The 27,048-nt window shown below is 34.8% G+C and overlaps 3 protein-coding genes and 1 pseudogene across 5 annotated transcripts; 1 reads left to right on the top strand and 3 right to left on the bottom strand.

Moving 5' to 3' along the window:
• The first annotated feature begins 2,630 nt into the window (after nucleotides 1–2,630).
• On the top strand, nucleotides 2,631–8,556 carry LEJ2 (Cystathionine beta-synthase (CBS) family protein). The gene is made up of 8 exons (XM_011100807.3): nucleotides 2,631–2,981; nucleotides 3,088–3,175; nucleotides 3,268–3,332; nucleotides 4,197–4,245; nucleotides 5,038–5,090; nucleotides 7,781–7,896; nucleotides 7,989–8,046; nucleotides 8,147–8,556. Exons 1-8 carry the CDS (start codon nucleotides 2,763–2,765, stop codon nucleotides 8,216–8,218), a joined length of 720 nt encoding a protein of 239 aa, XP_011099109.1. The 5' UTR covers nucleotides 2,631–2,762; the 3' UTR covers nucleotides 8,219–8,556.
• Nucleotides 8,557–10,769: 2,213 nt separating this feature from the next.
• LOC110013149 (ethylene-responsive transcription factor ERF008 pseudogene) lies at nucleotides 10,770–12,214 on the bottom strand (annotated as a pseudogene). The gene is made up of 2 exons (XR_002288295.2): nucleotides 12,024–12,214; nucleotides 10,770–11,574 (listed from the first exon to the last, which is right to left on the bottom strand). The product of XR_002288295.2 is annotated as an ethylene-responsive transcription factor ERF008 pseudogene (transcript).
• Nucleotides 12,215–17,249: 5,035 nt separating this feature from the next.
• LOC105177598 (RNA-binding (RRM/RBD/RNP motifs) family protein) lies at nucleotides 17,250–22,726 on the bottom strand. Of its 2 annotated transcripts, XM_011100806.3 has the most exons (10): nucleotides 21,456–22,726; nucleotides 20,626–20,688; nucleotides 19,780–19,864; nucleotides 19,611–19,679; nucleotides 19,329–19,401; nucleotides 19,025–19,073; nucleotides 18,242–18,324; nucleotides 18,081–18,150; nucleotides 17,767–17,852; nucleotides 17,250–17,621 (listed from the first exon to the last, which is right to left on the bottom strand). In XM_011100806.3, the coding sequence occupies exons 1-10, from the start codon at nucleotides 21,759–21,761 to the stop codon at nucleotides 17,576–17,578; spliced, it is 930 nt and encodes a 309-aa protein (XP_011099108.1). In that variant the 5' UTR covers nucleotides 21,762–22,726; the 3' UTR covers nucleotides 17,250–17,575. The 2 variants fall into 2 exon arrangements, with proteins under 2 accessions (XP_011099108.1, XP_088740928.1); XM_088884802.1 differs by having other exon boundaries at nucleotides 17,250–17,852.
• A 137-nt stretch (nucleotides 22,727–22,863) lies between these two features.
• Nucleotides 22,864–26,793, bottom strand: LOC105177597 (SUMO-conjugating enzyme SCE1). Its single transcript, XM_011100805.3, has 5 exons — nucleotides 26,441–26,793; nucleotides 26,230–26,313; nucleotides 23,612–23,764; nucleotides 23,414–23,527; nucleotides 22,864–23,247 (listed from the first exon to the last, which is right to left on the bottom strand). The coding sequence occupies exons 1-5, from the start codon at nucleotides 26,507–26,509 to the stop codon at nucleotides 23,185–23,187; spliced, it is 483 nt and encodes a 160-aa protein (XP_011099107.1). The 5' UTR covers nucleotides 26,510–26,793; the 3' UTR covers nucleotides 22,864–23,184.
• Between the last annotated feature and the right edge of the window lie 255 nt (nucleotides 26,794–27,048).

The raw sequence follows: 27,048 nt of genomic DNA, 5'->3' as shown, positions 1-27,048 counted from the left end.
GCTTGTTTCCTATCCATTTTGGCGTAACAACAATCCCAATCCCATTGTTTTGTCAACTTGGAAAAGGAGAGGGCAAACAAGTACGCTAGGGGACCATCGACAGACTCATTAATTCCCACACAATGTGGGGTGGGGGTCCGACTCATCTCAACCCGCCAAATATGATTTAATGATTGAAGTTTTGGGTTGCACTTGATTCATACGAGGATGTAAGCTGTTTGGTTAATCACGACTTGGGATATGGGACTGGGCCCCTCCCCCCCCTTCTCATTTCATATATATATATATATAAACTAATAGAAATAGGCATATGTCCAAAACCCTTTACTCATACTAGATCTGAGCTATTCTTTGCAACTAGTTCATTTCTTCTATATATAAATAGTTAAGTTGCAACTTGCATCATGCTTGCTGAATAAACTAACATGAGATGCAAATTTAACTATGGCTTTTGCCATTGATGATTAATAGTACATATGGTCGCGATGTGTGGGTTGTTGTATCGGGTTTGGATCGTTTGAATCGGGTACTTAATTAATTCTAGTTGTATAAAATGTTATTTAATTATGAGATTTTGATTAATTTGTTTCCAAGTATATAAAAAGAATTTGAATTAAAAAAAAGAGCTATAAATAAATAAGATATAATTCGAATCCAACACTCATAAGTCAAGTAGAACCCTAGATCTGACTGATCTAAAAATGACACCGGTCAGTCCAAAAACATTTGGTTCAGAACTGACTCACTACTCCTCATAGTTGGTCCTAGGCCTTTAAATGGTTTTAATTGAGCTCATTTTTAAACCCAAACTCAGACCAGCCTTGATGTGCCTAATAATTATTTAAATTAATAGTGTTGTTTTATGAAATGAATAAATAGTAAATAAAATCAAATAAAAAATATGACTATAAAAAATACTTAAGACTATATAATAATAATATATAATTTGACTAACAAATTTACAATAATAAACTTAGATAATAACATATCCAAAAAGGACTTAAAGTAAACTTTGAAAAAAATAAACTAAGAGTACTGATAACATAATGTACTAAAACTCTAGAAGTAGAATAATAAAGATAAAAAATATTAGAAATTTCAAAAGTATAAAAAATTACTAAAATAGTCAACTTAGGTGGCGTTTATTACACCTGGTTAGATTGAATTAGATAATTAATTAATATAAGTCAATCAAATATTTACATTGAGGCTCGGGACAATTCGTTGTGCAGCCTCTATAACTCAATCCCCCAGTGGAACTGTGTTAAATAATTGGCAAAGAAGCCCGATCTAGTAAGGGTGTAAAATATCCATTTTGCCCCATTCTTTTTCCCCAGCCCCCATGTTTTCTCCCCCTCCCCCTTGTGCCCTCTTCACCAACCATCGCCCCCCGGTCTTCTTCCCTCCCCCTACCGTCTTCTCCCTTCTCACCACGTCGCCAACCAACCCTGACCCGCCGATCGTCTTTCCTGCCGCCTCCACCTCCCTCTTATTCTCTCCACTGGCCCCCTTCCAAACTATTCTGTTGGCTGATGTCTGTCGTCTTCACTACACCCCCTCCCTCCCTTATTTTGAAGTTTCAGAGTTCTTCTTCAAAGAATTTTGTTGTTCAAAAGAAAAAGAATTAATCTTACACAATTACTTTTTATAAATTTATCTTTCATATAAAAATAAGAATAAATAAGTAAATTGCAAGTTAATCTTCATACCATACATGCAAGTAAACATGAAATTAGATAATTTCTACAAAACAATCAAACCAAATAAACTCCATATAATTAATTTTGAATTTTCTTTTATCACACTTATTAATAAATTGTCATGCAATCCAAATAATTCATACTTGAAGTAAAGGCCATATTAAATTAATAAAATAAAAATTATATATCGTGTATTATTAAAAAAAAAAAAAAGCTTAACATGCCAGGATCAGGACTAGGAGGTCTTAGATCACTGAATCGAACTGATCAATACTTGGAATCAGCCCAATCAAACGAGTGTGGTCAAACTAATGCACTTTTTTATTGAATGAATCGATCGTGAGTGAAGCTGCGCAACCCAACTTTGTGTGCATCTTGAGTTGGAACCAACAACTTGCACTAAATTATCCAATTCTAATTGAGTCGGGCCAAAATCCAAATTATTTGACCCAAAAGCCCATCTCTACTACACTAATACAAACAGTGTTACAGGCAATAATTCCCGGTAAACGTGTATCTACCAGAAGCCCTGCTTTGAACAGGCTTGATAGGGACATGGGCCAGGAAAAAACAAATCCCATATCCAACTAATTGGGCTTGGTCTATTGAGGCCGAAGCCCAAACAATAATCTAGACTGGACCTAACCAAAAGTTAACTCTAATATTAGAATAAAGTGACTGTTATTTCAGCTGAAGAAAAAAAACAAAAAGAAAGGCCTACTTTTTTTTAAAATATATTAATTTATGGGGTATTTTTTATATTATATATTAATTAATAAAAAAGTATTTATTTAAATCAAGGCCGTCGATCCAAAATATCTACATCTATTCATAGATAACTCCAAAATACACCCATTACCATTTTGTAAATTTCTTTGAAGAAAACAAAAAGTATAATATAATAAAGTATACATATAAATATTCAGTTTTGTAGCCTAAATTCAACCAACCAATTGCGTTTACTCCCAACAAGGCTTCGAACACTCCGTCGGAGCCACTGCCATTACTCCACCGCCCACCTCCGTCCCTTCCTCCACCACTCCTTCTTCCCAAATTACCAAAATGACCTCGATTTCCAGGTTGGAACTTCTCTCCCTCTCTCTCCTCCACTCTGCCTCCACCGCCCGCCGCCCCCATCAGATGCCCTGCCGCTTCATCTGCCGGCCCGCCCCGAAATTCTCTCCTCTCTCCATTCTACCCTCTGCGTCCAACCAAATTCCGGGTCCTGCCAGTCCCGTATCCGTCGCAGCCTCATCCACATTACTTGCCAACTCTGTTCCTGTAATACGTCCTTATCCACTTGACTCTGTTTCATTTAACCCGTATTTAGAATTGCTCAGGATGTTCGTGTGTCCCCTTTTGAGTAATTTTGTGGTCTGTTGGGCAGCCAAGAAATGGAGTTTATACAGTGGGTGATTTTATGACGAGGAGAGAAGATTTGCATGTTGTGAAGCCCACCACAACTGTGGATGAAGGTTTCATAGTTTTTTGTGCCAGATTATTTGGAAACAATTGATGCTTGTTAATTTTTCCTTTTCTCGTATTCATTTATCTATTCGTGGAGCAGCGTTGGAAATGCTTGTAGAAAACAGAATAACTGGTTTTCCCGTGATTGATGATGACTGGAAGTTGGTAAGTTTGCTTTATTTTCCCTGTTTTTTTTTTTTTGTTTTTTGAAGCATTTCTAGCATTTGTCACTGCAATTGAAGCTGTCCATCTCTTGGAACAATATATTTACTGTTAGTAATTTGTTGGTTTTCTTTTCTGGACTGGGAGTGAAGTAACTTCAAATGTTTTCATTTTTCTGATGACTGGTGGTGTTCCAGGAAAAATGGTTTCAGCAGAACTGAATTATTGTTGGACATATTGCATTTAACACTTAAAACAAGTGAAACTGGGATCACTATACGAAGTTTATTATCAAATGATTTCTTGGTGCGACCGAAGGATTCGGGACCCATTCTGCTCTAGTAAAAGCTGTATGTACCAAACCGTGAGTTAAACCTTGAAACATAATAGTTTTCGGACTGATCTGGCAATCATAATTAGACAAGATGAAAGAACTCTTAGTGAAGATGATCTGCTGCATTGTTTCTTTTGTGTAATGTGTACTTTACTTGCATGAGATGGAAATCAAGCTCTGCAGATGATGAAATGAGTTATTGCTGCTAATATAGGGCCACTGGTGATGATGCATGAACTCATTGAGTAAGAAGGTAGACTTTCTTTCTAGGAAATATTGTAGAAAGTTGAATTTTAAGACGCAGAGATAAGTCTCTGAAAAAGAAAGACCAATAGGGTACGAATAACATTATTTAGTCACATATGGCTGTAAAGTCTTCAATATCATTTCATATGTTATTATTCTAATGAAAAGTAGAAGATTTTGACCCCAAGATTACCCTGTTTCTCATTTATAAAGTCTTCTTTGCCACTCTTAAATAAGATTTAATGTTTTGTAATTCTGAAGCATTATTAAACCGGTACATTCTGCAGGTTGGTCTAGTGTCAGATTATGATCTATTAGCACTGGACTCCATCTCAGGTGCTGCCCATTTTCATTTTCAATTCATATACTTAATTATAACTTTGCATTGTGTCATCTTGGAGAATTACGAGGTCATTTTTCCATTTATCTTCATGTTAACTTGTTAAAATTGCCACCAGAAACTCCTTCTGGACTGACCATGTATGATTTATGCAAGTTGAAGATGAGTTGATATGTTCCTCAGATTGACCATCTTGTCAATCCTACATGTGTTGCTATGATCTATTTCCTAAATACTTTCATATACATGTTTGCCAAGACACTTTATGGTATATCAGACTTTAGAGCAGCAACTGTGGAATTGACCATGTAAGGTTTAACAGTTACACCTAGTGCCTATTTTGTTTTAATTGGGTATATTAACTAAAACCCAGAATTTGAGAGACCATACAGGGTGGCTAATAATTGATGACAATTTTATGTTTTGTTTCCACTGTAGAATATAAAATCTGCTATGAAAGTCACTTGTGTGTATAGTCATTCTTATATGATTGAATGCATGATTAACCCTGAGGAACCTCATAGAAGTTGAGAATTGACAATTCGCAAAACTAATGGTATAGTGAAAAAGTTTGCTTTGCACCATCAGTTTATCTGGTAATGTCTTTATTAGGTCCTTTGACAGGATGGGTGTCAATGTATAAAAGGCGCGAAGAAATTTATGTTTCTTTAGTTCATGCATTGATCTGAAGAAACATTCAAAATTCATTAACTCTGTGCATACTTTGTCTTGCTTATAGACCAAGACAATCATTTGTTAACATGAGAAGAAATGCGTGTCACCATCAGGTACTGGAAGGACCGAAACAGGCATGTTTCCTGAAGTTGACAGCACATGGAAAGTATGTTAGTGAATCTCTTCTTGAAGTGCTCATGTTGCTCTTTTTATACCATTGTTAATCATATCATGGTTCTCTCCTTCTATGTTTGAGGTGTCAATTACAAAATTGATATTTCTGAGGGGAATAAAGGGGATGAGGAAAAATGCGAAAAACTGACAGCACTATGCTTATTATTGCCTATCTTCACTATTTAGCACACTCTGCAAGAGACAAGAAGTAATTTAATCATGTTTCTGTATGTTAAGATCTAAGCATTTTGTTAGTAACATAATTGAAAGTCTTTTTTCTTGTTTCTCTATGTTGACTTGTATTTATCCTTAAACACTGACTTTTCTAAAATTACTAAAACTTGAACTCTTGGGAAAGATAGTTCACTATAAGGTTGAAGGAAATGATGACTGAGGAACCCTCCTAGACTATTTCTTCACACCATGGCAAATCCATTCATTTAACCTCCTGTCCTTGATTATGACATTGGAAATATAGTGAGGTTAGATGACTTTACATAAGGGACATGTGTAGTTGGCTTGTATGTGTTCTTAGGATTGCTTGTAATGGTTATATGTTTCTTCTAGCTAAGTACACAAATCCTCCCCTCTGTTACTTTTAGGTTGCAGAGTCCAAAGAAATATGTAATGGAAGACCAAAAAGACCCCAAAAAACTTAACATATATGAAATTATCCATCAATTTTAAATGATTAATATAAAGTTACTTTTTCAATATGTGAAGAACCAAAATTCGACTTTGGAATTTTTTTCAAACTGTACATCTCTTAAATGGGACATCACCTACTATTAAAATAGACATTCCACACATTAGTGCGATTCGAACCCATGACATATAATTGCATGTGTAGAATACATATAATTACAGATCCAGGTAAAAATAATGCTCTCAAAATAACTTCTTTTGATTTTCTTTTTTAACTAGGATTTGTTACCTTGTACTAAAGAGCGTCTTTCTAACAACCCTTAGTCTTTCAATTTATTTGAAAACTACGTGTCTGAGAATTTATAAACTATTAATCCTTAGGAAGGTAAGAATCATTTTTACTAGTTGTTGGAGCACACTCAATTTGTGTACATACTCAAAGTTTTTATTGTATTTCATTAAGTAAATGAAACGAGAAGGAAGATCAAATGAATAATTGATCAAAATCGGTAAAATGAATTAACTATAAATGTGTAATTATATTTAATTATATGAAAGAGAATAAAATAAAATAAAGAAACGATTGTAATTGATAATTTCTTAAATAATTTTTATTAATTATAAATATGCATTAATAAGATATTATTTATAGAAAAAATTGAAGTGATGGTAATATGTTGTGTAAGAATAAGTATGCTTGAGCGTATTTTAGTCAATATATATTTTGTCAACCAAAGGTAGTTACTTTAACCCCCTCACACTTAATAAATAACTTGTAATTTGTGGCACACCGTATCTGTGTGCAAGTTCTATAATACTATTTAAAATAAAATGTTTATTAATAAATAAAGTATACACAAAATAATATTAATATTAGATTTATAAATAATTATGTCAAAAAAGATACATAAAAAAGTAAAAGAAGTAACTATCAGAAAATAGTGGGGGAATGGGAAGTTACATGAATAAATTAAGAAAAATAAATTAAAAATATAAAACAAACCAGACTGAAAAAGGAGATACACTAAAAAGGTGCTCTCCCGTAGTAAGTGTGGCACATCTTATGTATGTCCATAATTTTTAAAGATGAATTATAAAAAAAAAATTATATAAATTGTATTATTAATTTTTGTAAAGTAAAAAGGCACCTAAAAATATATGTTAAGAGAATAAGTTATTATAAATATTTTGATTTATAAAAAAATATTGACAAACAAAAATAATAAATAATGCTAAAGAAATAAAAAAAATGCATGAGAAAAAAAAATTAACTACCAAAATGTGGTTATGGAAATTCTTGATGATAAATGGAGGAGTTAAAAATAACTTATTAATTTAAAAAATTTAAAAATTCAAAATTAAGTGAGAAACCAAAAAGGTACTTTCACTTAATAATAAAGTATAAATAATATAGATGTATAAAGATCAATTTTATTTGTCCCTGGCATTACCTTAAAAAATCGATTTCATAGATATACGGATAGGGGTATTTTTTCTTTAAAATAAGATTTTATTAGAAATTTTGGCCAAATAACACAAGAGGGCAGGTAAATGCAAAATACCTGACTAATACCATTGATAATTTTACCAAGTCCTTGCAAAGTACATCCTCATAATCAAACTTAAAAGAATGGACAAATTGTAGTTGTTAGATGCCCTATTCATATTAAAGAGCAACCTAACAAAAGCTGCAGACTTGAAGACTGCTAATGTTTTGGCAACTGTTTTATCATGTGTCTGGTGGTTTTAACGCTACAAAGTATTTATCACTTACAAGGTTATTCTAGACTGAAGTTGGACTGGATTCGATTGCCAGTCCTGCATGCACATGTGAATTCATTCACTGCTGATGATAAAACATATCTGTTAGTATATAACTTGTTCTGAGTGGCTGGTGTAGATAGTCTCTATAACACACGCACATGCACGCGCGTGCACACACACACGCACACATGTGTGCATATTGTGCTGATGACGTAATGCCGCTTTATCCTTAAAATTGTCATGTCTGTGGTTCTAACTAACCCACTTCCGCAGACATTCAATGAAGTACAAAAGTTGCTTAGCAAAACCAACGGACAATTGGTGGGTGATTTGATGACACCAGCTCCAGTTGTGGTTGATGAATCCACCAATCTCGAGGATGCTGCGAGGTAATCACTTTTCCTTGATTTTTGCGGCTTGTCGCGATTCCTTGTTGCATTCCATAAAGTAGGAACCAAAATTTTGAGGCGTTTCTTGTCAGGTTGCTGCTTGAGACAAAATATCGCCGCCTTCCGGTTGTGGACGGTGACGGTAAGCTGGTGAGAACCTGTTACGTCATTTTTTTATGCACGTTTTCTTTTTGTCACAATTAAATTCCTTTCATGTTGATATATATGCTAATTATCTTGATCTTTGAAGGTTGGAATTATCACTAGAGGAAACGTCGTAAGAGCTGCCCTACAAATCAAACGAATGATGGAAATGGCATAAGCATTTGGAAGTGTCCAATTCGATCAAGCATATAGATTGAATGTGACGTGCTGAGGTACTTGTTCCAAACTGGTTTCGGGGAGAACTGCCACTGCAGAACTTGAACAAGCAAGATTAGCCCATCAATCTTCTTTTTTAGTGTATATTATCTTGAAACCTACACATGTACAATTTTGGCATGCTATTAAATTGTGAGTTTAAAAATCTATGCATGTGAAGTATTATTTTTGGAAAATAAACGAAAACAATGATGGAAGTAGAAGTAGACAGTTGTGTGTAATTATTAATATCGACCTGCTTAGTTTAATTATGAGGCCTTAATGATGAGTTCACCATAATTACATTAGTTGGATTTATCATCAACATCTGATAGCTGGTATCTAACATTTCTATTCATCCATGATTTGGCCGGTGGTTGAACTGCAGAATTATTGCTTTGTTTATTCTGTAGCTTATTATTTTACAGGGGTTTCGTATTGACTCTTGGTTTCTCATACATCAATCATCAAACAATGTCCAATCAGGATCGTATATCATAGATTAGTGTTGCATCTGGTATTGCACTTTGTCTATGCACCTCCAATTCCAATAGCACGAAGATCCTGACTGCAAGGAAGTCGGTCTGCATTATGGTATCATGTACCAAAACTTTTGTACATTTTGTCATCCGCAAATGTGATGATAAGATGTATTTCTTGAGAATTGGTGTGAATTGAAGTCTCAATTTCTCCCAACCCAATTTTCACACTGCACGTTGATGAACAATACTTGTCTCCCATTTTCTAAGCTCAAATCAAATCAATTCTTCTGGTGGGGTAGTGCGAAATTAGCCTTCAAGATTCATATTCGACCCACATTCTTGCGTATGTACATGTCTGTCTGAACACACGTGTGAAAATGTAAAATGACCTTGACTTCAACATATACTCGTTCTCATTTCAGCAAAGGAAGTTCAGTTGACATATCCAGATAGAATAAATGTCTAGTATAGTAATAACTAATAAACCAGGACTGCCCACTCAAATTTCTCTCTCTCTCTTCAACATGATCGCAGAGGCTATTATTATTAACAACAAATAATGGGACCAAAGGGTGTGGACTCAACTCTAATATATATACATATAACAAACAGCTAGTAATTAACCTCGAATTCATCATCAATTGGGGACCTCTATTTTGACATTAAACAAATCATCAAGTTTGTCTGAATCGAAACGAGCCCACCCCTAAAGCAAAACCTTACATACATTCACACACGCATACACACTGTACATATGACTCTGTATCTCAATGCTAAGTAACCACTAAATTGTACACGAACGCATGTATCACATAAACACATGCCATAGATTAGCTACAAGTTTCTCGCCATGAATTGATGCTTCATATTTTACAAGGTAACAAAGCAAATGAGTCTCTGTTAATAAAAATATATAAGTTATTGATGTAGCAATTCTTTTTGCCAACAAGGTTTAGTTTAAATGCCAAAATCCATGCATTATAAACATAATATAATGGTTTTCAGCTCATCATTACCTTGATTTGTGTCTATTTTGAAAACGAAATTGAGGTTTCATAAATATAAAATAGCTAGTCCTCAATTCATACGATTTTCATAACGTTTCGATTTTAACAACAACCAGTTGTTCTTAATAATTGAAATTCATAAAACACGTATAATTAATTTACTTATATTATATAACAAGTATTTAAAATCCATTAATATAAATTGAAAATGAAGATTATATAGTGTAAAAGCAGGCATGGAGTGCGGGTTGTCGGATTGGATGTTGTTGCTTCATTTTTCATTAAAAGATAATATTATATATTTTATTTAGAAAATATTTATATACATATGACGTATAAATTAAATTTTATATATAAAAACTGGGATGATAAGTTGTAGTAGTAGTGCAAGTTGAGGATGTGATTTGACATGGAATTCTTTCTCTCGGTCTGTCTGTCTGTGTCCGAGTCTCTCTCTCCCACGGCTGCCCGCCTCTTCTCTGCGGTGGCGCCCACTCTTCTCCTCACATTCAAATTTCACCGGAAACACAACCAACTATATATAAATAATTCATGCTAATCCAAAATCTCCTCATCCAACACAAATTCTAATCTAATATCTTCACTACCCAAAATTTTTACTTAAATTAAGTTTGATCCTATCAAATGAATTACATAATAAATATAATTGATTAAATCACTTACATATTTATGATATAATAAAATTTTGGTTTAATTTATAGTTTTTCTGTTTCCATGTTACAATAATTTATATTTTTATTAGTAATATAACAAAATGAAAAATACATACTCACAATTCACATTTGGTGTGTGTGCTTTTTGCCAGTTGCAATTTGCAACAAATATCCACTTGCACCAAACTCGAGCAATGGTAGGTCCCTTAATTGGTGTTCCCCGGCCCTCCTCCTCCTCCTCCACCACCACCACCACCACCGCATCCAATCATCACATGCAAGCATTCTGTCTTGTTAATTCTGATCCAACCAACATCAAAAACCTCTTTAATTACTACTAACAGATTAGATATATATATATATATATATATATTCACATTACTTGATTTGTTCAACATTACAGCCCGCAACAACAAAACTGTTCTATCCAAGAAACATGAAAATTACAAAAAGAAAAAGAAAAAAGAAGAAGAAATTAAAAGTAGAAATTACTAAGATACCTAGTCCTGACTGCTGCGAACTACGAGGTGCATGATGTTACCATACCACCCCTCTGACGACATACGCTAATTAAAGAGATTAATAATTATAATTACTGGTTAATTGTCTCAGTTCTTCACCAGTCCTCAGCACTCGGGTCTTCGGGCTCCGGCTTCTTATTCAGATCAATCTCGTCATGGAACCAAGAGGGTTTCATTGACAGATCATGATTCATTGCATGGGTCCCCTGAGCCGTGAAGCCGTTGGTCTGGAGAGCGTCCACTCTCGCGCCCACCTCCGCCGCCTTCTGCCTTATGGCGTCCGCCGACAGGTCCTGCAGCACCCCGCCGCCGACGGTGATTTCATCAGGGAAGTTGAGCTTCGCAGTGGGGCCGCGCAGGTAGTACACGGCCGTGTCGTAGGCTCGCGCCGCCGCCACGGGGGTGGAGTAGGACCCAAGCCAGATTCTTGATCGCTTGTTGGGCTCCCTAATCTCAGCCACCCACTTGCCCCACTTGCGCATCCTTATACCTTTATATGGCTTGTCGCCCCTCCTTCTGGCCACACCTCTCGCCGCTCCGCCGCCACCAGAAGCGCCGCCACCCTCCATTTGTCTCTGGAAAACCCACCTCTTGATGTACTAGTATAGAATAATGATTTGTTCTACAGGGGTGCCTGTATAAATAAGAGAGGGGGCATCAAGAAATGACAAAAAGAGAAACGAGAGGCATGCTGTGCAGTCTGGATTTTAGCGTTGGTTTGGTAGTCTGCGGCTTCAAGGCTAAGGCTCTTGTCATCTGGGCGAGAGGCCACGTTTGTTTTCCCCTAAAAGCAAATTTTATGAGCCAAAACTAACTTACAAAATGCACCGACACCCACCCACAACCTCTCTCTTTTCTCTCTCTCTCTTTCTACAATCTCACACCCCTCCTCCACTCTTGTTTCTCTCTCTACAATATATACTTGCATATACATATATATATATATATAGAGAGAGAGAGAGACCTGTAGTGTACGTTTGAGCTGCTATACGTATGTGTGTATTTATAACGTCAGCCTCTCTATAATTTTAGTGTGTAGGCTAGCTAGGATAACAGTGTAAGAAAAAAAAGCATGGGCGTTACCTCACAAGAAAACACACGGTGGTTGGCCGCCATGGCCGTATATGGTATAGCTGAGGCTGAGGTAATTGCAGGCGGGCGGAGGAGATGCCCCACCTCTCTACAATTGGAAAAACCCCCTTCTGGATTATAAAGGAGCTAGTAAGTGGTGTTGTTTAGAGAGAGAAAGTGGGAGGATGATGATTAATGAAAAATGAGAGTTTAATATTGGGTAAGTAGTTGTCATTAGTTGTGTGGTGGGGAGCCTCAGAATTGTTAATTATTTTGTTAATCAAAGATGGCGCAAGTGATTATTGCTATCATTATCTGTCCTTCCTTTCCTATTAGAAACGGAAGAGGGGGAGGGGTTAGGGGTAGGTCGGTGGTCGGTGGAGAGATAAATACCGTTGTCACTGACTTTCCCACCCCCCTATTAACCATTTCATTCATTCTTATACTCTTTTTTTTTTTTATCTTCAAATTCTTATATACCTAATTAATTCTAAACTTTGTCAAGAAATCATTTACATTATTTTTGGATCCAGAGATATACATTTAAAACTAAATCTTTTAAATTTATCCATTAAAATTATTTGGATGATTCAGCATTACAAAAAATTCAGAATTCTTGAATTTTTATTTTAAATTATATGAAGTCATTTGAAATCAATCTTTCCTCCAGTCCAATCCACAAATCCAAATCTTGCATCCAAAAATAGCCTTAGATTAAATGTCTTTGTCTTACAAATCATGTTCTAGACAAAAAAGAAAAAAAAAAGTTAATACGCATGCACATAACTTAGTTTGTTGGGGCATTATTTAGGTTTTATTTTTAAATAAAGACGTGTATAAACTTGGTATCATATATTGAGGATTTCAGTCTGATCGATCCAAACATAAGTATACACAAATTCTCCATATATATATATATTTAAATATTTTTACAATACAATACTAAAGATATCATAATATTTAAATTTATGAAAAAACTGATTCCACATCACAGATAATTAAATTATATATATATATATATATATATAACGTATGAAAAACTGTTAGGAGTGTGTGTCAGGAGAATCCAATTTCGGCTATATTTAGATTTTTAAGATTAGCAGCAGGCTGAAACGCAGTCGTTTGGTGAGGCAGGATGAGGGTCAGTGTGGGTCTTCTCACGTGCGGTCCCCCACTTGTCAATTTTAATATATTTGCTTTTATTCCCCACTCCTCTTTTAACATATTACTATTCCGTACTTACATATTTCCTGTTTTTTAGATAGTTTTCAGGTTGGAATTGTAGTAGCCCATTTTACCACTGTATTTATTATAATTATTTTTAATTTATGTTAATATTATAATTAAATATCAATATATTAATATAATTATATAATTACATTGAATAATAACACATACGGTACCCTTTTTTAAAAAAACAATATCTGCAGTAAGTGGAGTGTTTAGTCTGTGAATGGATCAGATTTTGGTTAAAATATGAACTCACTATCCATATGGGATCCAAATATATAATTACTGCAATTATCTTAATTTATTTATTAAATTTGAGTCAATAAGTCAGTAAAGTCTTTTATATCTGTTGATTTACATATTTAATAAAATAATAAGCTATTACAGAGTTATATAATGTGAGAAAAGATATTAGCATATTAGAATTTTGAATTTATAATTTTTATCGTTATGCTAAGATCTCATCACTTGAATACAAGTTATGACTTGAATAGTAATTACCACTAAATTTTTGAATTATTCCTCGGATTATAAATATTATGATAAATTAATTTTGTTTATTGCAGTAAATTAAATATTTGTCCTAAGACTTAAATTTTACAATAAGATAATCAATAGTATTTTTTATTGTTTTAGTTATACGCTAATGTTTTGTCTCAACTGAAAAATAACGGCTAATAGCTACCACGTAATCATAACAAGAAGAAATTACATCTGTGTAAATAAATTTGAAATGATAATTTTCTAATTGGAACTAATATACTGCAATATATATATATATATATATATATATATATATCCATGTGAGATGATGTAGAGAATAATTAAATTAAGTTGGAGGGTGGTGTTAATTTTGCAGGTAATTAGGATGAGGAGATGATTAAATAGAAATTAATGAAGATTAATTAGAGAATGAGAATGAATTATGATGATGATGATGAGTTGGTGATGGATGGCATATGAAGCTTAGGAGGACAACTTTCATCTTGATACGTTAATTCAAAGGTCAATCCCATCACGTGCCATATAATCCAACTGCTTACAAATTAGATATTATTAGGATTTGGATAGCTTTTTATTTTTATCACAAATTAAGACTTACTCCTCTCTCCACTTTCTTTAATTTTCTTATGTAAGAAAATATTTCTTGACCGAAAATTTTATATTAGCATACTATATTTGAATTTTTATGTGTTTTTCTCCATGTAATTGTTGATTAGTTTGATTTTTGAGCATTCACATGATATAGAAATTATGATTTTTTTGGCATTTTAATCATATAACTTACTATAGTAGTAATTTAGATTTGTATGATTTTAATTTTTACAATTTCAGGACAAAATTGATCAAAACTTTCAAAGTTGGCCAAAAGTATGATGTCAATATTTGGCCAACTTTGAGAATTTTGATCAATTTTGTTATAAAATTGTGAAAGACTATTTTACCACCCTAATAAGTTTTTTATTTTTTAAAATAAAAGCATTGAACTATTGTTTTTCTGAGTAAATTGATTAAGACCACATCAATGTCAAATATCTATATCTAACAACTACTAACAATATCGATGAGATTCGAATTCATGATCTTAAATCATGGTGACTCAACTTTAACAAGTTATAGGATTAGAAATACAATTAAACCTTAATAAAATATGGACTATTTGAAGCCAATTTTTTGCAAAAGAGTCCTAATAATGATGGGTCTATAATATTAAAATAAATTATACGAGTTGTGTCTCGATTGTATATTGTACTTTGTTTTCAATAAAATGATTCAATTAATACAAGTCCAATATAATTAGATTTAAAATTGCAATAATTGTTTTAAACAAAAGGGTGGGTTGTGTAGCCAACTCCCACCAATGTAAAATGTGATTCTTTGACTAGGATGAATCATTTATCAATTTGTTTATACGTACTTACAAAATTATTAATTTAATTTTAATTTCTACCAGTTGTCTACAAAGATCTCTCTACGCATTTTCAAAAAAACAAAAAAAAAATCATTTCAAGAAATATTTATGCAAAATTCAGAAGAAAAATAAAAAGAAAGACTTTGAAGAAATAAAAATCAAGATTCCAGGTTTAATTAATAATTGGGGAATCCGAGTCCAAACCCTACTGTTGGGCACGTATTAATGGCACGAATTAGAGTAATGGTTGTGAATTATTCAAATGATTTAGATAATTCTTTTGGAATATTATTAGTAGGTATATATTATTATTGTTGTTGTTGTTGCTATTATTATTATTTGCATCATGGATAATTAAAATTAAGAAAGCTGACTATCTCTCATAATGCCTTCACAGCCAATTATGGTGTTTCATTTCCATCTTATGAGTTATACCTAACAACCCCTTATAATTATTTAATCCATAAATTCTTATAACTATAAAAAAATATATGATAATAGCATAAAATAATCTAGCAATATTTTAAAAAATAAAAGTTATGGCTGCTCATTATCCAAGACTTTTTGTTAGAAGTCTGGTATTCAAATCTTGAATTTGTGTGTGTGTGTGTGTGTATTCAGTACGAGAAAGAAAAAAAGAAAGAAAGTTGGCTGGAATCGAAATAGTCGAGGAGAAATTCATGGTGGAAAAGGAAGTAGTGAGGGTGACGTCAGTTATTAACAGGGGGCTGCTGCTTTTACAGGTCACACTACGACATTACACTGCTAAGGTTGGGGAAATCTGCACCAAATCTTGGGACTAGACAATTGTTTAGTCCCATAATTCAGACATCACCCATCCCACTCAATTACTGGCCACCGTAAAACATATTTTCTAGGTGGGACTTCATTTCATTAGATTTCAACTAATCAATCCATTTATTATGTAGTTAATACATAAAAAAAAAAACAAATAAATGCAATGCGAGCTAAATAACAATTTTCTCAAATTACTGTTGAACATTATTATACTTCTTATGAGTTTAATTTTTTATCGTAAAAATTTAATGGGACTAAACATACATTATGATTTATTTGTGTTCTGAATGAATCAGGATTTTAATACTTGATACGATCATATACAGTGCAGTGTGTCTATAAGTTGGTTATAGAAAATAACATAACTTGTATGATATTCTTTTCTTCCAATCACTATTTTTCAAAAGTAATAATGAATTTCATTTTTTTCTTTTCAAATCGAACCTAATTCGAATTAAAAATAAAAATTATTTTTAAGGAGGGATGAGGTAATAAATTAATATTGGCGCCCAGTTAATAGTATGTGAGTAGAAGATTGGGGAAAAAGGAAAGTCAAATAGTTGGTGAAGAAAACAAGAGGGCACAAGCACAACATTAATCATCTTCGGCCCCTTTTCTCTTCCTACATTTTGACAAATTCGAGGCATCGTTGTTGTACTACCCATATTATATTATGTATCTGCGTAGAGAGAGATGTTGGCAATGGCCAACAAAACACACATTTAGTTATCAAAATTACTACCAAAATAGCGACATCATTCATGGACTAACATACGACAAAAATTTGCATACAACCAGAATTGTTAGTTGAAACCTAGGAGAGGCTATGCTTCTTTTCTTTTTTTCTTTTTTTTTTAATAAATATAACATATTTTTATGTTCTGAAAATAAAAGATACGCTCGAAATAGTTCAAGAAATGTTTCCTTCAAAAAGTAATTCTATTTCTCAATCATACTATCAATTTTCAATGTTTTTTAATTTTCTCAAATTCTATTTTTAAAACCCAATCTTTATTTATGTTTTCAGATTTGAAGCCAGTGGACCAAATACGTTATCGTTACAAGAAAATGTTTAGACACAACTCTGTAAAAAATTTTACAACTAACTCGGCCAAATACATATGTACTATTTCCACATGACATTCCTCAAGAGAATCCTTTACATGCATTTTTTCGGAAAATGCTTTCACAATCTGGCAATGGGAAGAATCCAAACACAGTGTCCAAGCAGCATATCACTAGAATTCTGAAACGGCAGATTATTTACAGTAATTGTGTGTATAATCAAAGAACACATCTTGTAAACAAATGCAATGCAGTCGATATATTTTGAGCAAACTATAGCAACACGGTCTGAAAGACCACAACCCATATAAGTTCAGACATGTCTAAATCCTCTTCTCTATCAGACATGCCTAAATCTCTTAATAATAATTCAGGAGGTTAAATTACAAACAATATCTGCTACTGTCTAAATTAAGCCATTCTATAGTTGGAGAAGTATAATTAAGTACAAAGCTACAGTAAACAGCAGCTGGTGCATTTATCTGATGAGAGATTTGCTCTCTTGACCAATCACGCACAACAACCAGCTCAAGCCTTTTCATTTATTATCACCCGCTTGTTACCTCGATTTCTTGCTCCGCAATCCCATTCGTGATTTTGCAAACCTAAATTCTGGGTTAAGCAACTGCCTTATACTCACATAAAACAACAGAACCAAGAAGCTAGTTCTAAAGCAAGCAGCAGCCTGAAATAATATTAGGAAAAGAAAAGGCAGAAATGGTTAGACGAGCAACTTGCTCAAAAGGATACTCCAACCGCATCCCTTCACCAGACGTTGAGGAATAGAGTACTGTGCCTTGTAGATGACCTAGAGCCTCAGTTGAACATGCAGTATCCTGTATAATGGGTATAGCAATTTTCAGTTCATGCCAAAGAAAAAGGAAAATAAAGGAGAGCAAAGATAGATCCCAAGTTCATGCTAAAAGAATAAAAATAAATAGAATAAAAGGATAGCATTGGATAGACCTCTCAAGAGCATGATAAAGTCATGAAACGCATATCAAAAAATAATTTAGTATTGATCATGAAAGATAAATGTTTAAGAAAAGATGGAGGCAATATACCTGAAAGTCAACAAATGCAACAGGAGCTCCATAGGTGCTTTGCATCTTCAATTTTAAAAATCCACGACATCTATAGAAGGTCAAAGAAAGTAAACAATTGTAAAATTCTATCTCTATCACCATCCAGGTTGAAAAGTGTACTAGAAGAGACTTCCAGAAACCTTGAAAACACTTGCATCAGCTCTTCCTCAGAGCAGGTTGGACCGAGATTAGCCACGAATAGTGTTGGGCATGGAGTATTGCTCTGCATATATTGTGGGAAAGACAAAACTTTATGCACACAACTCAACCTTGAATTAAACCAGATATGCAGATCCTCATGAAATACCAATACAGCAGCATAAATAAACAAATGAAAGCAAAATTCAGATAGAAACAATCACCTTTGTGCCAACACAAGAAAAAGCAAAAGAATCAAGTTGGGCTTGTACATGCACTTTATGAGCTATTGAGGGGCCAACTAAATTTAGTCAGTGAGCGGCTTGAATATTTCAGATTCCTTATTGATTCTTGTAAATATGATTTGAGCTCTAGCATCATGTAAGCTTGACTGAGCAGCCAAGCTTTTATGAGCTTAGACATAACCACATTTCGAGTTGTTTAAGAAAACATGGCGTCATCAGCACTCTCTAGTTACTGTAACAAAAACAAACCAACAATTGTTTGTGTAGTTTTGCACAATTCCAGTAGAATGCATTGTTCAATTTTTTAGGGGAAAAATATGACAGTTGCTCTAACAACTCTGGATGAAATAATAATTTTGTATAATGCCTTCAATTTGGACAATGTTACATCTGATATATGAGTGACTTTTAGCCAAGTATGAACAATAAAAAAACAAAAAGATGACAGCTGAAGTGAAAAAAATGACAGGATATATCAGCCAAGAGCTTCAGTCAGATAATTAAATCAGTGAAGAATTCATCACAAGAAGTGGACTTTACCGATTTGTTAGCAGCCTCACTCCCGGATCCACCTTCAACATTTCCAAGACTGTAAAAAAATAAATAACTATTAGAAGCACCACTCTATTATTTTGGCCTACTAGACTTAACTAAGTATTCTAACTCAGAAAATAGGGCACGTCTCAACTGCTTCTGTTGGCCCCCGACCTTTCAGCTAGAAGTAGTCAATTTTATTGTTTTCCTTTGACAAATGCTATTAATAATCATTAAACATAAGTTCAACAGACATATAGAAGTAATCACTTCCCAAGTAGTAGAAATGTGCATGAGTAGTGCAGATGACCTTTGTGTGGAAGGATAACCAATCGTGTTGTAAGCAGAATTACCCATTCCAGGCATGTGAACGCTCCCAACACCTGCTAGTGCCCAAGCGTGCAAACATGTGTAATGTGAGCTCTTAGAATATTGTGTCCTCCATGTGACTAACTAGCTAGAGCCTCAAAAGAGATCAATAAGTACCATTCAAGAAGCAGGGTGGGTAAATGAATAGAGCAGACAAAGAGTGAGATCCAAGTGTAGATAGTCTTATATACATTGCACATTTAAACATAAGGGCATAAATTACCGGGATCATGGCTCCTCGAGAAAGCAGTAGATCCTTTCAATCTTTTTTCTGAACCTTGTCTCTCATCATCTGATTGTGAGAATCAGAATTCAGAAGATTAGCCACTAATAAAAACACAACAGGGGAAACAAGCAGAAATGGCAAAAAAATGATTCAAGGTGTAAGTTACCTGCTCTCAAGCGCTTTGATCTGGAGTTGGATTTTGCTAGATCAATATACAAAGTTGAACCTTTTTCAAGGTCAAACACCATCCCCTGAAAAAGGCCATTTTCAAAATTTCTACTGATTGTGATCCTTAATTAGTTTTATGTAAAAGATATAACTAACAAAAAATTAACTTGAGTTTAGAGTTGCACAATCCCATATGAAGAAATAGAAGACCAGGAAAACACCTTAACCTGCAGCTGGTAACAGTGAAGCAACTGAAGAGGCTGAGATATAACATTCCAGACACATGTTTTTACAAAGGGAATTTGATATTTGGCTTTTTTCTCATGCTATTATAAGTTTTGCAGTTAACTATTATTTCCAACTTTTGCTCAGGGTCTTATAACTTCACATTGAGTGGAAATTTACCCAAATACTGTCTGCTAAAACTTCACACACTTATCAGGAGTTCAGAAAAGTAGCATCCTTCCTCAATGTCATAAAGTTTTTCTCTCTTTTCAGTAAACAGTCCATGCAAAACTTCCTGCTATAAAAACGAAATCCTAAGAAAAGAGGAAAACCCAATAATTAACATGTTCTGCTAAACTCCTCAAAAAGCTCCCCTTCCACAACCCCAACTAGGGCTTTTTCTGGCAGTGGTTCCATTTTCCCATCGGTAACTAATTCTCTATTTGACCATCGGACAGATATCCAAACCAATCATCAGCTATACATGAAGGATCTTACATATACATGTGCAGGGACGATTATACTAATATCCACAAGGAAAGCATGTCTCAGAAATGGGAAATATAATATTAAGAAGATTGCATTCAAGTACTAACAAGACACTCTTAGGAAGTCTTACATTGAGCGCATGCAATGCCATGATTGCTGTCTGTTGATCCGCAAAAGTTGCAAAAGCAAATGGCTGAAAATGCATATATCTCACACATTAGAATGCATAAGAAAGTACAAGAATTTATGAAACAATTGGAGGTTTAACCAATCAACATAAATTGTTCATCTGTTGTATGTTACATGCTGTCAATTCAAACTTGAGAGGCACAGAAATCAGTTTAGAGAACAGAAGCCCTGAACAAGAAGGAAGTAAAAGTTATTAAACAAGACTTACAGCTCCCAGAACTTTACAGATACTAAACAATGTCGATTTAGAGAAGCCATGCTTTTATAATTCTACAGCTTAACCCTGCCTTACATCAGACACAAGCTTGGATAATCTTAAAAGCCATTGATCTTAGTAGCGGAAAATTATGGCCTCACCCACAAAGCCATTTTTTTCCCAAGGCCCCTCCACTTGGAACCAACACAGTAGAAGTATGAGGTCAAAAGTTTAAAATGCCATATACATATGCGAATGCATAGCAGAACGGGGGTTGCAAATTTCCAGGATAGTAAGTGAACTTCATTTCAGCTCTTTAATACATTTTCTTCTTTTTGTTTCACATACCCTTAATTCCATTCACACTCTAGGAACTAAAGAATAACGCCAAAACCTAATTCCACAATTTCATTCTTCGAGCCTGGCTCCAGCAACCAAAAGTCAGGAAAGACAGGTTGAACAATCATAGTTAGCTCGCCTGAGCTCCACTTCTTCTATATAACACGAAAATAAGAAAATAAAACAAGCTAGGTAGGCTTAAAATATAGTGCGGATACGTACAATCCCGTGCCTACCTGATTGTTAGATGAGGTTGGGGGACGGAGATTAGAGGACTGGTATCCCGGGAATTCACGAAAGAGATTGTAGATTTCTCGCGGTTTGACATCCTCGGGGAGACCGGCCACGAAGAGCGTCCGCACTTGATCATGAGAAGACTGTGGGTAAATGGGGGGAGCATAGGCCACGAACTGGGGCTGAACGTGAATAGGCTGAGCCACCGGGGAAGGCTGCGGGTGCCCCGTCCCCGGAGGAGGCGGTGGAGGTGGCTGATAATAAGGGTGGTGGATTGGAGGAGCGTAGTAAGCAGTAAGGTCGTCCATGGAGGAGGGATGAATAGGTGACGTGGACGTGCCCTAGGATCGGAGACGGAGACCGGCTTCCTGTGCTGTGAAGGCGAAGAAAAGGGATGGAAAACGAATATTTTAGTTTTGGGCCGATCAGGAAAAAGGCCCATATGAAAAGATGAATGATGGGCCTGGGCCATCTTAATTAAATTAATAGTTTGAATACTGCAAGTCTTTGAAATTAAAACAACAAATTAATATGGTTTGGGTTGATTCAGTAATTAAGAATACAGTAATGTGCAAAAGCATTGAAAAGTCTCATATTTGTTAAAAGGTTAAATATATATATATATATATATATATATACCAATCTCGAAATATGCCTTATATCATAAACAGCCATTAAAGTTTAAAAAAATCTACCTCACTCAATGTCAATAATTCGTTAGACTATGCTAATGTAGCACTTAATTAATTGATAGATCAAGTTTCTACCTTTTCCATGAAAAGTAATTGCCTTGTTTTAGTCAGCTAAATAATTCGAAAAATCTCATATTTGTTGAAATTATTATTTATCTTTAGACTCAAATCATATCAAATAATGTATGTAATTGCCTTTTCTAAAAATTCAACCCAAGGAACCAATTCTCCTACTAATAAATTCAACAGTATATCTCTTGGGTTTGACAAGTGTAGATGTAGAATTGTTTTATATTCATTTAATTAGTTAGAGGAAAATATAATGTAATCTGAGTTGAGAATTAAAGACAAAATTTTCAGTTATCAGCATCAGAGGTGAAGAAGCAAGGGGGTAATGCTAATGGATGGTTCCATCTTCCAACATGGGATGTTTTCCACTTTATCCTAGGCAGAACGCACTTGAACTTTTCATAAAGTAAAATAAAGACACAAGTCTACCAGTAACAGCACTATCAGACATGAAACATAGCAACTCTTACTCTTAACCCTTATCAGTACACTGCATATTCATTCAGAAGGGGAAGGATGTTCAAACTAAATGTGGGCAGAAATTGATCTATTTTGCAGATACAATTTTTCTTACAGGTTAATTCCCTAGCAGAGTTGGGATTGTCTGACTTGGCCTATTGGATTGACACCAAAGTCTAAGTACAAGATATTAGCATGCAGATGAAATGAATAAGCAAAAATTAGTGCAAATGTAATTTTACAACTTAAAAGACACCACCCCAACACAATCAGCTATCTGCTACCATTTTTCACAGTAGGAAGAACTACATAACTTTAAAGCAACTCGTTTAGCCCAGACCGTGATCTCAACGCACTATGCAGGTTCAGCTATTTATCGCTAAAACACACACCAACATTGCCTTGCAATCCACTGTGGTATGCAATAGTCTTTTGTCCAGATAAAATACTTTTTCACAAAGAACTTTGCCTGAGACCTAAACAACAATCAGAAAACTGAAGAAATTTGTATTCAGACGAGAGGTGGATACTGCTTGGCCTGGCTTCGAACCCTCTTGTTGTATTCAACTGAATCCTGCATCCATTAGATGGTTCGGAGTGTAAATTTAGTCATTACATATCAATGTTGGAAGTTGGAACTAGCTTTCTATCTATTACAATAGCTGGAGGCTGCTTTTACGCTCGGTTGGCAAGGATCAATGTAAAAAGGATGGTTTAAGTTCAGGAAAAGCTCTCATTACCTGGATGAAAAGATGGTATCCCTCAGTTTGTGCTGGATCAGAAGCATTTGGCTGAACCAGCAAATCCTGGATGCCAACCAAAATTTGCTTCACTGTAATTGCTGGGCGCCACCCCTGGCCAGAATAAAATGAAGGTTTTTATTATAAAGGAGAGCAGCAAATGATTGGCCACTGTGCAAGGAGCATGCATGAACTTACACTATCTTCATTGAGGATTGACAGACAAACAGTTCCTGATGGGTACACATTAGGGTGGAAAAAGCCTTGTGGGAATTTACACTTTGGTGGTTTGCTTGGATAATCTTCACTAAAGTGCATTGTGAGCGGATAATAACCACCCTCCCAATCAGTCTGCAACAACAGGAGAATTAAACATACAAGCTAACCAAAGTAAAGAACAAATTGTGATAATGATGCTATAAACACTGCATTGTAGCTAAATTCTATGGAACCATAACCTCAACTAAAAAGACAATGACTGCTACCCATTCTCGGAAAAAGTGCCATTTATCCAAGAGAAAAGATAATAGCAACTTCCAGAGATTGGAAAAACAAGTACAAAGAAGAAACAGGGGCGTCCCATGGCCACTGACTAGGCAATTGAGCAACCAAAAAACCAAACTGAAACCAATTGCCAAATTACTTAGAGCCAGTCATTCCGTAAACATTGGCAACATTTGACTTACACTAGAACCTCTATCTCAAACTAACCTTTGGCTAGCGCAATATATCAAAATACCTCTAAGAATCGGGATCTTTTATTTTCGATAGAGAACCTGAACGCTTTCCCTAATGCAATCCCACATGTTTGTAGTAAACAATATAAACCAAGAGCTTGTGAATTTGATAACTAGCCTTTTCTAGGTGAGAGAATTTTGGATCTCAAATCATTACATCTTTGAAGTGCACTTGTGAACTAATTGGATCTTTGTAATGCTCTAGTATTAACTCTAAATAAAATTAGACATCTTCATGATATTGAATGCTAAATAGGCACTCATTGCATGCAATAATCACATATTATCTATAATGAAGTAAACAAGGTAGAGAACAACTCTATCATACTACAACAGAACTATTACACAAATCAAACAAATATAAAGATATTCAAGCTCTATAACAAGCCGTCGGAACGTGATAGTTCATCCAATTGATATGGTGGTAAAAGAACAGGAAGGTCAAGGTGAGGCTGAATATGGTTTCTCCCACCCTCCGACTTTAACCTGTTGGCACTTGAAACACCATCATTAACTCTAAATCTTTTTTCCAATAAGTTTTAGTAAGTGAAAACGGTCACTTCGGAACATGGTTATCACTGAGAAAGACAAGTCTCTTATCAGCATGGTAAAGGGAAGTCCCTTAGCCCCATGGTGATTTAGGCAAGAACAGTTTGAGGTCCCAATTCTCCAGCAGAATGCTGGCAATTGGAGTTTGTTTTCTGAAATAAACAAAAACAAATTGTTACCTTGATACTAAAGGACCGTCTAAACATTGCATGCAAATGCTTTTGTCCATTATTGATGTTGTGTAACACTCCATTAGTAACTAAAGCAACTTATGATTTAACGACTGATTTAAAAAGCAGATAAAAGAGACTATGCATCATAAGTCTTGTAATGTATTCCCTATTTGCAGACTATGATTATCTTGTATATGATGATGCATTCAATTTTCCTATGGAAAATGCTCTTAATCAGTTAAGCAACCGCGGAACAGAGCAAAACCAACATCTTAGATTCTTAAGGCGCACAAAGTGCACGAAGCACTTTCCAGTACTATCATTCAAATGGGATAAAATAATATACAATGAATGTGTCAAAACAAGCAAAACAAAGCCCAAACCGCTAACAAATAAAAAAAATAAGTAATGGGGATTTAGGTAATTACTTATAAACATCTAGTTGGAACTTATCTAGCTGCCACAAGATAGAGTAGATAACCGACACTCCAAAAAACAAACAACCTTTTCTTTCTACTAACCAGTGTTTTAAAACTCAACCCGCACCACCCGACCGCTGACCGGTCTATAAAATGGGTTGGGTGAAAGGCAAAAATCTATGGGAGCCAAAAACCGTGTTTTTTTTAGAGAACCGGCCGACCCGACGGTCAGACAGCCGAACCGGTCGACCCGGTTCCTCGGTCATGCAAACCGGCCGGGTCTTGGCCTATTTTAAAAATAGGCTTAAATCCTAATTTGTTCCCCTTTCTTCATTTTGGGTGTGGCTTGACTTTTATTATTTGAATTTCTTGTATTTTTATACTACATTTGTTGTATTAGGTTATTACATATCTACTTTATGTTACTTAATTATAAGCATATATTACTAAAATATTAATTGTAAAGAGAAAAATATTTAAAAGACAAATTTTTTAAGTATATTTATATTATTTAATTATTAAAATTATTTTTTATTTATTTTATAATTATTTGTTACATGTATATGGCGTCAACGGTTCCACCTCGGTTGGACCAAAGATTGAACCAGTGACAAGTAACCCGCTGAATTTTCCGGTTTGATGACCGGGTGTTAAAACATTGCTACTAACATAGCAGTAATTGTGCACAATATTGATTTCATCCGGAAAGGTATTCAACAATTAGCAACCACTTCAGTTAGCCATATGCCTTTAAATCAGGTTCAAACAAATGACGCACAAAATTTTACTTTTATGCTTTCAAAAGCAAACCAAAGATTCTAATGAAGTTCACACCTATGTACCCTTAACCAACACAAATGCATCCCATAATCAAAGAATCAATAATAAGGATAAGTTACTGAGAGCAAGGTTGAACAGTAAGATTCAGAAATACTTACCCCGGGCTTACCAGGGATAGTGCAATGCCACACCATCAAATTCACAGTACCATCAGGCAGGGTCTCTGGTTTAGCCACAAAACCCTTCAAAAGCCCCGCAACAACAAATTTAATCAGAAACCATCAAGATAAACAACAAAAGGAATACAAATCACCCCAGAAAAAGAATTTAAAAAAAAAAAAAAGGAATTTCCAAGAAACGTGATCGAACATGGGGATGATTTTTCCGCCAGGCTTTGCGTTCCTCCGTGAGTCGTCCACGAGCAATCCCTCCAGACATTCTTTCCCAAAAATTCTCTCTCTCTCTCTCTACAATACGAGCAGCAATCCTTCTTTGAAGGTGTTACTCGTACTCGGGTTTGGCTTTTAAAAGGGGAGAGTGGAGAGGAGGGGAAGAGGGAGACAATTCCCTCTTTGTTTTTTTCTTTTCTTTTTTATTCTTTTTCCCTGGGCTGAATCTGCTGCTGCTGATGGAGGGATTGGACGGTACGGATTGAATGTCGTTGGCTTGGTGGGGGTGAAATAAAATATTAAAAAAATAAATGCTGAACTGAAAGCGTTGGATTTTGCTGCCTATATTTCTCTCTGCTCTTGAGTTGAGGTCATTTATTTATTATTATTTGTTGGTTTTAAAGCGGAAAAGTCAAAGTGCGATTTTTTCTTAAATCTGTGATTCTAGCGTTAAAACCACGCCACTAGGTCTAGGTGGGTGCCCTCACGTGCAAAACGCGTGCCCTGTTGCAAGTTGCGAAACTCTACCCAACCCAATCCGCCCCATCACAAATCTTTTCGTAACTAGTGTTTGTTATATTTTCAAGA

Source organism: Sesamum indicum, linkage group LG9 (genome assembly GCF_026168435.1).
Source record: "Sesamum indicum cultivar Baizhima isolate 11 linkage group LG9, ASM2616843v1, whole genome shotgun sequence".
In the NCBI taxonomy this organism is placed as follows: Eukaryota; Viridiplantae; Streptophyta; class Magnoliopsida; order Lamiales; family Pedaliaceae; genus Sesamum; species Sesamum indicum.
The sequence above is the reverse complement of the archived record's forward strand: the minus strand, read 5'-3'. Positions and strand labels throughout refer to the sequence as shown.

Bases quoted from the DNA above. Each gene is read 5' to 3' on its own strand.
- LOC105177598 (XM_088884802.1), bottom strand. From the start codon at position 21,761: ATGGACGACCTTACTGCTTACTACGCTCCTCCAATCCACCACCCTTAT. The intron at 20,689-21,455 runs GTAGGCACGGGA...ATGCATTTTCAG, and splicing joins CAACCTCATCTAACAATCAG to CCATTTGCTTTTGCAACTTT. The intron at 18,151-18,241 runs GTTTCTGGAAGT...GACCTTCTATAG, and splicing joins CTGATGCAAGTGTTTTCAAG to ATGTCGTGGATTTTTAAAAT.
- LEJ2 (XM_011100807.3), top strand. From the start codon at position 2,763: ATGACCTCGATTTCCAGGTTGGAACTTCTCTCCCTCTCTCTCCTCCAC. The intron at 5,091-7,780 runs GTATGTTAGTGA...CCACTTCCGCAG, and splicing joins AAGTTGACAGCACATGGAAA to ACATTCAATGAAGTACAAAA. The intron at 7,897-7,988 runs GTAATCACTTTT...GTTTCTTGTCAG, and splicing joins AATCTCGAGGATGCTGCGAG to GTTGCTGCTTGAGACAAAAT.
- LOC105177597 (XM_011100805.3), bottom strand. From the start codon at position 26,509: ATGTCTGGAGGGATTGCTCGTGGACGACTCACGGAGGAACGCAAAGCC. The intron at 23,765-26,229 runs GTAAGTATTTCT...CTGTTGTTGCAG, and splicing joins CTATCCCTGGTAAGCCCGGG to ACTGATTGGGAGGGTGGTTA. The intron at 23,528-23,611 runs GTAAGTTCATGC...TATTCTGGCCAG, and splicing joins CAATCCTCAATGAAGATAGT to GGGTGGCGCCCAGCAATTAC.